Genomic DNA, 12,822 nt, shown 5'->3' with positions numbered 1-12,822 from the left:
CCAACGTGGAATTGACGTCTGTTCCCAGTGGCTTCTATCTGTGTCTGTGCCCTGACAGATTGGTCATTGAAGAGTCTATAAACCATGGCTTGATAACCAGTGCAGACAGACGAAGCAAGTCTCAAACTACAATTCAAATGATTGCAGTCAATACATTTTTGCAGGCATGTGAAATAACCATTCTACAGTGACTTGGAACAAAACAGTTTCTAAAAGGAAAAAAAAATAATCTTGTGACTTTCTAAAGATATCCTTCAGAATGATCCCAGATTTCACTGTCAATGGACAGCATGGCGCCAGTGTGAGCTGCAGAGGGAGGTAACACCAGGACAAGAAAGGTTAATGGTTAAGTCCCTGGCCTAACTCCCACGTTCTTAATCTTGTCCATCTCACTACTGTTGCCATAAATTAGTCTTTACAGTCGTTGGTTCCCTAGTAGTTAAGACATGAGAACTTGACAAAGTAACTATACTCTTGCTGCCTATACACTTACAGATTACTTAAGTTGAGCTATATACCTTTTAACAAGTTTCAGTCCAATATTTGTCAGTTCAAGAGGGCACCTTACCTAGCTTAATACATTCTTGGACAGTTTTTCTCCAAGTTGTTGTTTGCTAAACATGTTTTAGCCCAGCGACCTAATGCACTTTCTCAGATATGTTTGTTTTAATAATGACACTGATTTGCTCACGCTGATGAAGTTTCCCTGTCATTTCAACATGGTAATAATGTCAGTGACTATGACGATGACTAAAAGTTCTCTCCAAAGACAGAAGGTCCCCAGAGTCTCCCCTCTCACGCTTGAGTCATCTGATTCTGCATCTGTTTCATCTTAATTTGTTCTTTACATGCAAACCATCAGCTGTGGCCAGAGGCCAAGTCTGCATGGCAAATGTGTCTACTGCAGCACACAGCACTCTGTCCTCTCATATTGTGTGGAGCTCCACCATGTGGGCTGTTAAGATTTGGAAAAATCTCATTGACAGGAGTTTGTGGGAGCATAAAGTAAACATGCTATCTTTTTTTTCCAGCTCCTTGACTGATTCAAAGCAACCTCTCCATTGTCCCATTGTCCCCACATCAGCTGTTGCTCAGAGGGCAGCCCTCAGTCCCACACATGGTAAGATTAGGAGTTGATCCTGGATCCAAGCATTCAGAAAGAGTGGTGCTATGGCTACGCCACTCAAATCAAATTTGATTGGTCACATACACGAGATTAGCAGATGTTATTGCGGGTGTAGTGTAATTCTTGTGCTTCTTGCTCCGACAGTGCAGTAATATCTAACAAGTAATATCTAACCAATTAAACATATACCCAATACACACATCTAAGTAGGAATTAATTAAGACTACAGTATATACATATGGACGAGCGATGTCGGAGCGGAACGGACTAAGATATAGTATAGAATACAGTATATACATATAGATGAGTAATGTGAGATATGTAAACATTAAGTGAATGAGATACCGTAGAATAGTATAGAAAACAGTGTACCCTCTGCTGTTTCCTGAAGTCCACGATCATCTCCTTTTGATTGTTGACGTTGAGTGAGCGGTTGTTTTCCAGGAACCACACTCCCAGAGCCCTCACCTCCTCCCTGTAGGGTGTCTCGTCACTGTTGGTAATCAAGCCTACTAGTGTTGTGTTATCTGCAAACTTGATGACTGAGTTGGAGGTGTGCTTGGCCACGCAGTCATGGGTGAACAAGGAGTACAGGAGGGGGCTGAGCACTCACCCATGTGGGGCCCCAGTGTAGATGATCAGCGGAGTGGAGGTGACGTTTCCTACCTTCACCACCTGGGGGCGGCCCGTAAGGAAGTCCAGGACCCAGTTGCACAGGGCGGGGTTCAGATCCAGGGCCTCAAGCTTAATGATGAGCTTGGAGGGTACTATAGTGTTAAATACTGAGCTATAGTCAATGAACAGCATTCTTACATAGGTATTCCTGTTGTCCAGATCGGATAGGCTAGTGTGCAGAGTGATGGCGATTGTGTCATCTGTGGATCTATTGGGGCGGTAAGCAAATTGAAGTGGGTCTAGGGGTATCAGGTAAGGTAGAGGTAATATGATCCTTGACACTCAACCTTCAGTCTCAGTAAAATAGTTCAGTAAAGACTAGTAACAGTAGGTTGGGCATAATACTGCTATGTACTTGAATTCTGTAATAGGAATTGCTTAATTTAAAAGTGGGTAATATACATAATGTAATGTGTGTATACTCTAGTGTACTTCATATAGTCTAATCAGTGAAAAGTCCATGGAAAAACAGCCTCTACTAACAGAATACAGTAATTCAATACGGGACTATTGTTGAAGTCTTTTGATTTTTTGTGATTTCCTGTAGTCTGTTACCTGATCTGTGTGAACAAATTTGATATGAAACTGATCTGGGTTAGTGAGAGGAGAGGTTTCTTACTTTTAGTATGGAAAGATCTATAGTGTCAGGGTGGGGATGAAGCACAAAAAATAGGAACTTCGGGCCAGAAGTCTTAATTATAGATTAGCTTTATCCAACTGTTTTTCTTGGAGATTAGTCCAAGAGCCAGCACAAAAGTTTGGCTTCTTTTAATAACCTTTACTGCAGTGGTCTAAATCAGGGTCACACGGAGTGTTTCTTGGTTGTCTTAAACAAATCTGGAAACAATTTTTTTTTTTACACTTTATATACACTGCTCAAAAAAATAAAGGGAACACTTAAACAACACAATGTAACTCCAAGTCAATCACACATTGTGATTCTGCTACAGGTCATGTAAAAGGACCCATGAGCACCAACATGTGAAGTTCAAATGAGCATGTCAAATTGGATGTCAAATGAGCATGTCAAATTGGATGTCAAATGAAAGCCAAGAGTCAATATTTTAGAGAAATGAAGGCATATATACATTTTTTCCATTCCAAGAATTTGGAATAAGCAAAGGCTTTGATTTCTTGTCAAAGAGATGGAAAAGGGATCTTAGAAAACATCTAACAAAAAAAGTATTTCAAGGTACTAGATATACATCAAAACACAATTTTGAAGTAAAGACGACTGCCAACTAATACCAACACTTACAATTAGTTTAGAATACATTTTTTTCTGCCTTCTGTAAGTTTAAAAAAACATTGCCTTGTGCCTTCAAATTCCGTTACCAAAAACCCACAATCTTGAAGATATTTTCTAATTTATCTCTCTCATGAGGAGGGAGGACAATGGAGGTTCACAGAAGTAACAAGTAAAGGTAGACCTATCAATTGGTTATAGTGTTTTTACTGATATCAATTTTGTTTATGAATTAAGTGATTAAAACTCTCAATTCTGTTACCAAATCTGTAACATAATTTCTGAAAAATCGGTAATGGAATTTCTGCAATTTGAATTGGCTACAATGGGAAATCATAGTCACAAACCACAGTTGGGCCACCTGCTATTGTCCTCCCTTCGGCTGGCATTCTGGTATGTTCAGCTCATAACTGTTTTCTTTGTCTTTCTGTCATTTGGTGGTGACAGAACTCTCTCTCTCTCCAATGATGTCTCCTCTCCCAGGTCTTACTCACACCTACCCATGAGCCCCCTCTCTTTCCATTTACTGTAACAAGCATACTCACCCACTGAGCACCGACCAACACTGAACGCCCATTGACATTGAAAAGTAGTTGAAATTTGGTCAGTCCGTCCTGGCCTTGATTTCAATGTCCACAGATGTCATTTTTTTGTCTTAGTTTGCCCCAAAAATAGATGTCCATGATTGGTTCAGATTTTGTCCAGACCAGACCAAACCTGAACCAATCATAGACATCTGTGTTTCACAAGTTTGGACAACTCAGCACAGCACCGTACAGTAAATAAAAGAGAAGTTTAGTACAGAAACGTAGAGTATAGTTTAGTACTGTACTGTAGAGTAGACTAGAGTGAAGAGTTCAGTACAGTACACAGTAGAGAACTAGAGTTGAGTACACTAATGTACTGAACTATACTCCACTTTACAGTACTGTATTGAACTCTACACTACTCTACTGTTATGTGCAGTAGTTTTTGGAAGACATGGTCATATAAAAAACTGAGTGAGATTTACCGAAATTATGTTACCAAACGTTGTATCTGCACAGTTCTTCCAGTATGTGTTTTTGTCAAATGTTAAGTGTAAATGGTTAAGTGTAGTCCTTGTACATAGAGTTATATGGTTTGTTAAACTTTGAAATGAATGGTTTTTGTTTGGCATACATTTTGAAATAAAAAGTCTCAGTGCAATTCGGTTACCGTGGAATGCCCTATACCATCTGTCTTGTTTCGTCACTAACCCCTGTCTTTCTCTCCACCTCCTCATGCTGTTCTACAGTAGAACGCCTCTCCCCTGCACCTGAAGCCATGGAGTTCCCACCCAAGAGATTGGAGAAGCAGGTAAATGCATTTCTCTTTCTTGGTTATTGGGATATCCAACCTCTATAGGTAACTGTGTTGTACACAATGTCAGAACATTTTGAAAAAGTAGCGATTATATTTGAGGAGTGAGGTTCCTCGCAGTAGGCTTTTGTGCTTTATCTTTTGTGCTCTGTCAGGAATCTGTATTTATGAACACACTACATGGCCAAAAGTATATGTGGATACCTGCTCATTGAACATCTCATTCCAAAATCACGGGCACTAATACACCCTTTGCTGCTATAACAGCCTCCACTCTTCTGGGAAGGCTTTCCACTAAATGTTGGAACATTGCTGCGGGGACTTGCTTCCGGTCAGCCACGAGCATTAGTGAAGTCGAGCACAGATGTTGGGCAATTAGGCCTGGATCGCAGTTGGCCTTCCAATTCATCCCAAAGGTGTTCAATGGTGTTGAGGTCAGGGCTCTGTGCAGGCCAGTCAAATTCTTCCACACCGACCTTGACAAACCATTTCTGTATGGATGTCGCTTTGAGCACAGGGGAATTGTCATGCTGGAACAGGAAAGGGCCTTCCCCAAATGGTTGCCACAAAGTTGGAAGCATAGAATCGTCTAGAATGCCATTGTATGTTTTAGCATTAAGATTTCCCTTCACTGGAACTAAGGGTCGTAGCCCGAACCATGAAAACCATTATTCCTCCTCCACCAAACTTTACAGTTGGCACTATGCATTCGGGCAGGTAGCGTTCTCCTGGCATCCGCCAAACCCAGATTTGTCCATCGGACTGCCAGATGGTGAAGTGCGATTCCTCACTCCAGAGAATGTGTTTCCACTGCTCCAGAGTCCAATGGCAGCTAGCTTTACACAACTCTAGCCGACAGTTGGCATTGCGCACGGTGATCTTAGGCTTGTGTGGGCCTCCTTGGCCAAGGCAACCCACTTCATGAAGCTCCTGACAAACAGTGATTGTACTGACGTTGCTTCCAGAGGCCGTTTGGAATTCAGTAGTGAGTGTTGCAACGGAGGACAGACGATTTTTACTTGCTTCAGTACTCGGAGGTCCCGTTCTGTGATCGTGTGGCCTACCACTTTGTGGCTGAGCCGTTGTTGCTCCTAGAGGTTTACACTTCACAATAACAGCACTTACAGTTGACTGGGGCAGCTCTAGCAGGGCAGAAATTTCACAAACTGACTTGTTGGAAAGGTGGCATCCTATGGCAGTGCCATGTTGAAAGACACTGAGCTCTTCAGTATGGGCCATTCTACTGCCAATGTTTGTCTATGGAGATTGCATGGACGATTTTTATACACTTGTCAGCAACGGGACTGGCTGAAATTGCTGAATTGACCAATTTGAAGGGGTATCAACATACTTTTGTATAATTTGGCTAATTTAATTCCTTCCAACCACTGTGCTGCATTGGCCAGGAGTCTCTGCTCTCTGAGCTGAGTTGTTTTGAGGCTGAGCTGGACTCAGACATCCAGGGCCATTTACCTTTATTTAACTAGGCAAGTCTGTTAAGAACACATTTTTATTTTCAATGACTGCCTAGGAACAGTGGGTTACTGCCTTGTTCAGGGGCAGAATGACAGATTTTTACCTTGTCAGCTTGGGGATTCAATCTTGCAACCTTTCGGTTCCAAGTCCAACACTCTAACCACTAGGCTACCTGCCGCCATGTAGTGTATTGTTTTATTTTCTGTTAGCTGAACTTGCCCTGATTTAGGATCTTGCAATAACTATCAACAACTGCAAGGAGAAAGAAGCCTGTGCCCTTGTGAAAAGCAAACTTCCTTTCAATCTTGCCGATAAACTGTTTTGTGTTTATGTAGATGAAAGCAGCACGAGCCAAGTTCACTTTCCAGGCTCAGTCACCCAAGTGAGTTATAATGCCTACTGATCGCCTGCAAACCATTTGCCCTCTCACACATCTGTTAAACAATATTGTCAGTAAAAAGAAGCACACACTGTAATTATATCACATTTAGGGCGGCCAAATGTAATTGTACGAAACCATTTTTCTCAGCAAGCCCAATAACGTAAATGTTAATACAGAATTACTAGAAACAAACCCTTGTATCAAAGGATTACAAAAAAGCAGACCTCTTCCTTTAATCTAATGGATGTCCATCGTGCCATAGTTTGACCTTTTTTTTCTCTTCCTAGGGAACTGTCTCTACAGAAGGGGGACATAGTTTACATCCACAGGCAGGTAGACACCAACTGGTTTGAAGGAGAGCATCATGGGAGAGCCGGTATCTTCCCCACAACCTATGTGGAGGTTGGTGTGCATCCATCTAACTTCTGAGCATGGGTCTTATATGAAGTGCTCCACATATCATTCTGAGCATCACCTGTCTCTCATTTCTGCCCCCAGATTGTTCCTCCTACAGAGAAGCCCACGCCCATCAAGTCTCCAACCATCCAGGTGCTGGACTATGGAGAGGCAGTGGCTCTGTTCTCCTTCAATGCAGACCTGCCTGTTGAGCTGTCCTTCCGCAAAGTGAGCATCCTACTATGTACTCTTTAGGACATTGATTCTCATTTCCAATCTAATCATTTCCGTATTTCTCACATTGCATGGGTTAAATTCACTGAGATATACTGTCTATATAAGGTCCCACAGTTGGCATTGCATGTCAGGAAAAAAAAACAAGGTATGAGGTCGAAGGAGTTGTCCGTAGAGCTACGAGACAGGATTGTGTCAAGGCACAGCCGGGGGAGAAGGGCCTTGGTCAGGGAGGTGACCAAGAACCCGATAGTCACTCTGACAGCGTTCCTCTGTGGAGATGGTTGTCTTTCTGGAAGGTTCTCCCTTCTATGCAGCACTCCCCCAATCAGGCCTTTATGATAGGGTGGCCAGACGGAAGCCACTCCTTAGTAAAATGCACATGACAGCCCGCTTGGAGTTTGCCAAAGGGCACCAAAAGACACTCAGACCATGAGAAACAAGATTCTCTGGTCTGATGAAACAAAGATTGAACTCTTTAGTCTGAAGCCAAGCGTCACGTCTGGAGGAAACCTTGCACCATCCCCACGGTGAAGCATGGTGGTGGTGGCAGCAGCATCATGCTGTGGGGATGTTTTTCAGCAGCAGGGACTGGGAGGACTAGTCAGGATCGAGGCAAAGATGAACGGAGCAATGTAGAGAGATCCTTGACGAAAACCTGCTCCAGAGGACTCAGGACCTCTGACTGGGGCAAAGGTTCACCTTCCAACAGCACAACGACCCTAAACAGACAGCCAAGGCAACACAGGAGTGACTTTGGGACAAGTCTCTGAATGTCATTGAGTGGCCCAGCCAGAGCCTGGACTTGAAGCCGATCGAACATCTCTGGAGAGACCTGACAATAGCTGTGCAGCAATGCTCCCAATCAAACCTGACAGAGCTTGAGAGGATCTGCAGAGAGGAATGTGAGAAACGCCCCAAAGACAGGTGTGCCAAGCTTGTAGCGTCATACTCTAAGTAGACTCGAGGCTGTAACCGCTGCCAGGGGTGCTTCAACAAAGTACTGAGTAAATGGTCTGAATACTTATGTAAACCTGCTTTTGCTTTGACATTATGCAATATTGTGTGTAGACTGATGAGGGAAAAATACAATTTAATACGTTTTAGAATAAGGCTGTAAGGTAACAAAATGTGGACATCATCAACAGGTCTGAATACTTTTTGAAGGCACTGTGTATATATACAAAACATAACATATTTCTTGCAACAGTTCAGCAGCGGTAGGCCACAACTACTAAATTGATAAAGGGGGAAACACTGGATGACTACTGTAACTGATATCTGAATGATACTTATGTCATGAACCATATTTGTGCTCCCCTCTTGTCTAAGGGCGAGGTGATCTGTGTGACCAGGCGTGTGGATGACAGGTGGCTGGAGGGCCGGATCCCAGGGACCAGCCGGAGTGGCATCTTCCCCACCAACTACGTCCAGGTTAACAAGTTACCCTGCATCAAATCATCCTCTGATGACTACCCTGCATGCCCCATGTCACCCACATCCCCAGAGCCAATGAGTCCAGGACGCCCTCTACACTCACCTTGTTCGCCTTTGACCCGCTCGCCTCTGAGTCTGACCCCCTCGTCCCGCAGCCCTGAACCAGGATATTCCCCCCTGAAGCCGTCCTCACCCATACCCCATGGGATTGTAGCTTCCCATTCACGCTCATCCCCCCAGCCCTCACTATCCAAAAAAGCACCCAATCCCTGGCCACACCCCACTTCTGGGGCTGCATTCCCCACCACCCAGAACAACCACTGGGGAGGAGCACACCCGGCTTTGCACAACTCCATTGGCAGAGCTGTTTCACCATCCAATCAGATATCACCATCTGCCCACAGGGGAGGAGCAGCCCCGACCAATACCCCCAAACCACAAACGACCAACAATGCTGGCTCAACAGTGATGCAGCACCAACCGTGAGTAAAAAATTGTAATCAATCAAAATGTGATTTTATACTTCGTGATTGAGGGTACTGTCCCTCATTGCCACAGTCTATTAATCTTGCCCAAAATCAAATCCAAAACCCCGGCCTGTGCTCTCTCACTCAGATACAAAGCAGTTTACAACTACAAACCACAGAACAAAGATGAGCTGGAACTGAGAGAGGGGGACATAGTACAAGTGATGGAGAAGTGTGATGATGGCTGGTTTGTAGGTAAGGAATTTACACAAACCTTATATTCAGAAGACAAATGAAGTGCGCCCTCTATTGGGCATCACATGACATTACAAGTATGACTTCAGATGACTGGGTTTAATTTTCATACAGTATTTGTAAAGTGTACAGTATGAGAGAACAACCTTTTGGTTTATTTTGTGCTCTGCTCTTTCCTTAGGTACGTCAAAAAGGACACATGCCTTTGGGACTTTCCCAGGGAACTATGTGACACCAGCGTAACTGCTTCACTCTGCCTGTCCACTCCACAACCACTTAAGGGCTGGACATATTTAGACCAGCTTGCTTTAACCAGCACATCAAATCACTCCAGCAGCCATATGATCAACCCCTGACCCCAACACCCCCTGTCCTCCCCCTTTCACCAACCTGGTTAAGTCAGGTGTGCATGTTCACGTCAGCCAGTGACCACAGCTGTTGGCCAGTGTGGCGATGGAGGCAGGAAGACTGTGTTGTTTTGACACCCCACCCCCAGCATGTGTGTTCCATCACTAAATAGACTTGGAGTTTTCACAGACACTGTTTGATTCGGATAGAATTCATGCTGATGATGATCCTGTTCCAGGTGTAAAGAAATAACTTTGTCCTCATTGACTACAATCATTTATTATAGCGACAACTCAAATGACATTCCTTCAGTACATTTAAGCTACTGCTTTTCTACAGCAATGGACCTCCAGCTATCCTCTTACGGAGTGTTCCCCTTAGCACGCACCTGCTCCTCTTTCTGTCACCCAAGTGCCATCGCAGACGCAAATGCCAGAGAATATCATTAGTCTGACGTTCTCTATAACGTAATGACAGCATGAATGTTGCCTTTGAAATGTCTTCCTCCACTTTGATTTCAGATCTATAAAAATGTCCTGTGTGTGTCCAAGGCTCCACCACAACACTGATATGACCGTCCAATATACATGAAGAGATCACTTATGGCATTGTTCAAAACAATAGAGTAAAATATTTGTCACTTAGTTCTGTTAAAAACAATTGTTAAGGCCTGTATAAGTACTGTATGCAAGCAGAGCAAACAATGTATTCATGTCCTTCTGTGTGTTATTGTTAGCTACTAACATATTTAATGAAGCACACAGGTAATGATTCAGCCATTTGTGCAGTTTGTATTTCTGTTGAGAACAGGAAGTGTTGAGTGTCACAGTGGAAGTTTAATACAATGGAAGAGAAGCGGAGGTATCTTTATAAAGATCTGTTGACATAACCCCCAAATGAATGCAACATGGAAAGTCTTGACAAAACAGAAGTGGAGCTACATCAATTGTATCAATTCAGTGGAACCTCTGCCATTTTTAGGCCACGACCCATGGGATAACAAAGAGATGCCTCAATTTGCTTCACTTTGGAGCACAGATATTTTCTAAAACAAGAATCCTACAGCATCAAACCCACAATGATGTTCAAACATTTCAAAAGGACAGAACAGTACAATGGACCCGTAGATTGATTCCTAGGGCTACTGTACATTTGATTTGGTAGCTCATTTCCACTGAAAACTGTTTGTTTACTACTGTTTCTATAATCTGTTGCTTTGCAAATTAACAAACTTGCTTTTACATATAAATTAAGAGCTAATCGGCGGTGTGCATACAGTACAAGTGTAACCAATGGAAAATATAATATGGTAAGCAATTAAGCAGTCCTTTCATTTATTAACTTTTACAAACCCCAATTATGATGTTGCCAATTGAAATATTTCTCTGCTTTGTTCATTCTTACCATTGTAAAACTGCACCATATCTTTTCTAGCAACAAAATGTACAGGGTTTTAACTATGTATCAGATAACAAATATAATATATTTCCTTTAATACCAAGCAATTTCTCATCTATGATACACACTATGTAGTTCAAATAAACCATACAGAATGATGATAAAACTGTTTTGATGTGTAACTCACCTGCACTGCAGGTGGTGGTAAATCACCAATATTAGCTTTATGATTTTTTCAAACAAAAGAACATTTACTACTTTGAATTGGAGATGCCCTTCCTGTCAGACGCCACAGATACAAAGATGAGTCCTCTATCTCTATGAGGACTTTCTATTTTATTGCAAAGTGTGTCCAGAGAGGAAGAGTTGAGAGGATTTACTCCGCTCAAGATCTGTCCTCATTAAGCAGATCATTCATTACTAATCAACAGAGGCGTTTTTGTATGGGGGGAAATGAGAGAGTGTCAAATCTAGTCAAGATAAAAATGAATTGCTATTTTGATACGTGAGACTTATTTGATATAATATACGTTTTGAAATGGTTAGGTTGCTAGGGGTGTATTGATGTGTATGATGCACATTACATCCTGGCAACTTTGAGAAAAAATACTTAATATCGGAGTTGTCCCTGTTGAAATTCAAGACGGTCTATCCATATTCATTAGGCTAGCATAACATCTCACTCTCCATTGAAGACATACGGTTGATATTAACACCCCTAATAGAATATTGAAAAATGTATTCAAACAACGAGATGTATCCATCAATCCAAACAAAGGAACAGGCGGGACTTTGACAGCCCACCGTTTCGCTCTGTGGACAACGAATCCCATTGTTAGGATGGAGACACAAGCATCTCGTCATTATATCCAGTATCTCTGGTGTGATAATGAGCCCAGAGGCACACTTGACTATGGCACTATTTCTGCTTCTCGCGTTGTGAAAGACAGTTGGACATTCTCTGATCAAATGTGTAGAATACTTTATGCCCTACACTGAAAACATGTTGAGTGTTTTACATTTCAGTTATTTTGCACAGACACTCTTATCTAGAGCGACTTACAGTAAGTAGGAAGTGCAAACATTTAAATATTTGTTCATACTGCTCAGTGGTGGGAAACACACCCACAAACCTGCCGTTGCAAGTGCCGTGTGCTACCAGCTGAGCCACACGGGGTTTGCAGCCTTTGTTGCCATTAATGTCCATTAGTTGATTAGGCCTACATGCATTGATTTCAAATGCTGTTTGCAGTGGTGATTTTGCATGTAAATCTTGTTGGGGCAAACCACAAAAAATGTTTTTAGACACATGCCAGCAAAGCCACTACACAACAGTAAACAATACATTAATTGCACTATAACGATGACAAACGGTGCCCACATGGCCTACTTAAAGCTGTCCCCGAAAGCAGAGCTTTCTTTTCAGCACCATGTAGTGTACAGTAACACTGCCACACCTGGCTATCATCAGAGCCTTGTGTGGCAGCGAAACTGTTCATTCAGCCTCATTTACTGCTTTTTTAAAAACATAGCTGATATGGCTGACTTGCTCAAACAAATGTTGTTTCTGCTGACAATTGAGATGCACAAACTATGGCATAAAGGGACGACAAGCGAATAAGAGGCAATCCGTAATTTCAACAGAAATGAGCGAGCTACGACGGACGCAGTCAATATAACTATTTGCTCAGTACTTTGAAATGCACAGCGACAGAATTCAGAACATTGGCCATTCTTACACTATTCTCCCTGTATACCAAGTCAGAACCATAGGATAAATAAAGAGGGCATATAAGCAGACAACAAAAGCTCTTACAATATTCAATGATTACATTTCTTGAAATGTCTTTAACGGGACCAAATTATTAGGGTGAGGCATATGGGCTACTAACAGTTTACTACACACACTTAGTATTGCATTCTTATCTACAGTATATATATCTCCCTGGCATATTGCATAATTTATGCAGCAGCATACAATACATTTTTTGACTCACCTTGTTGTCCTTTACTCACTTGAACAGGAAGGTGTTGCGGCGGT

General features: G+C 42.4%; 1 protein-coding gene across 1 annotated transcript in view; it reads left to right on the top strand.

Moving 5' to 3' along the window:
- The window catches only part of LOC115111600 (vinexin-like), a 47,402-nt gene extending 36,455 nt beyond the window's left edge, over nt 1-10,947 (top strand). Inside the window, 8 exon segments of the mRNA XM_029637812.2 lie at nt 1,032-1,120; nt 4,324-4,385; nt 6,200-6,246; nt 6,534-6,648; nt 6,745-6,870; nt 8,209-8,795; nt 8,929-9,035; nt 9,217-10,947. Coding sequence (XP_029493672.2) covers nt 1,032-1,120; nt 4,324-4,385; nt 6,200-6,246; nt 6,534-6,648; nt 6,745-6,870; nt 8,209-8,795; nt 8,929-9,035; nt 9,217-9,278 — 1,195 coding nt within the window. The 3' untranslated portion in view covers nt 9,279-10,947.
- Nucleotides 10,948-12,822: the final 1,875 nt, after the last annotated feature.

The sequence above is a fragment of the Oncorhynchus nerka genome, linkage group LG27 (genome assembly GCF_034236695.1).
Source record: "Oncorhynchus nerka isolate Pitt River linkage group LG27, Oner_Uvic_2.0, whole genome shotgun sequence".
Lineage (NCBI taxonomy): Eukaryota > Metazoa > Chordata > Actinopteri > Salmoniformes > Salmonidae > Oncorhynchus > Oncorhynchus nerka.
Note: the sequence above shows the minus strand (reverse complement) of the source record. Positions and strands in the feature narration are given on the sequence as shown.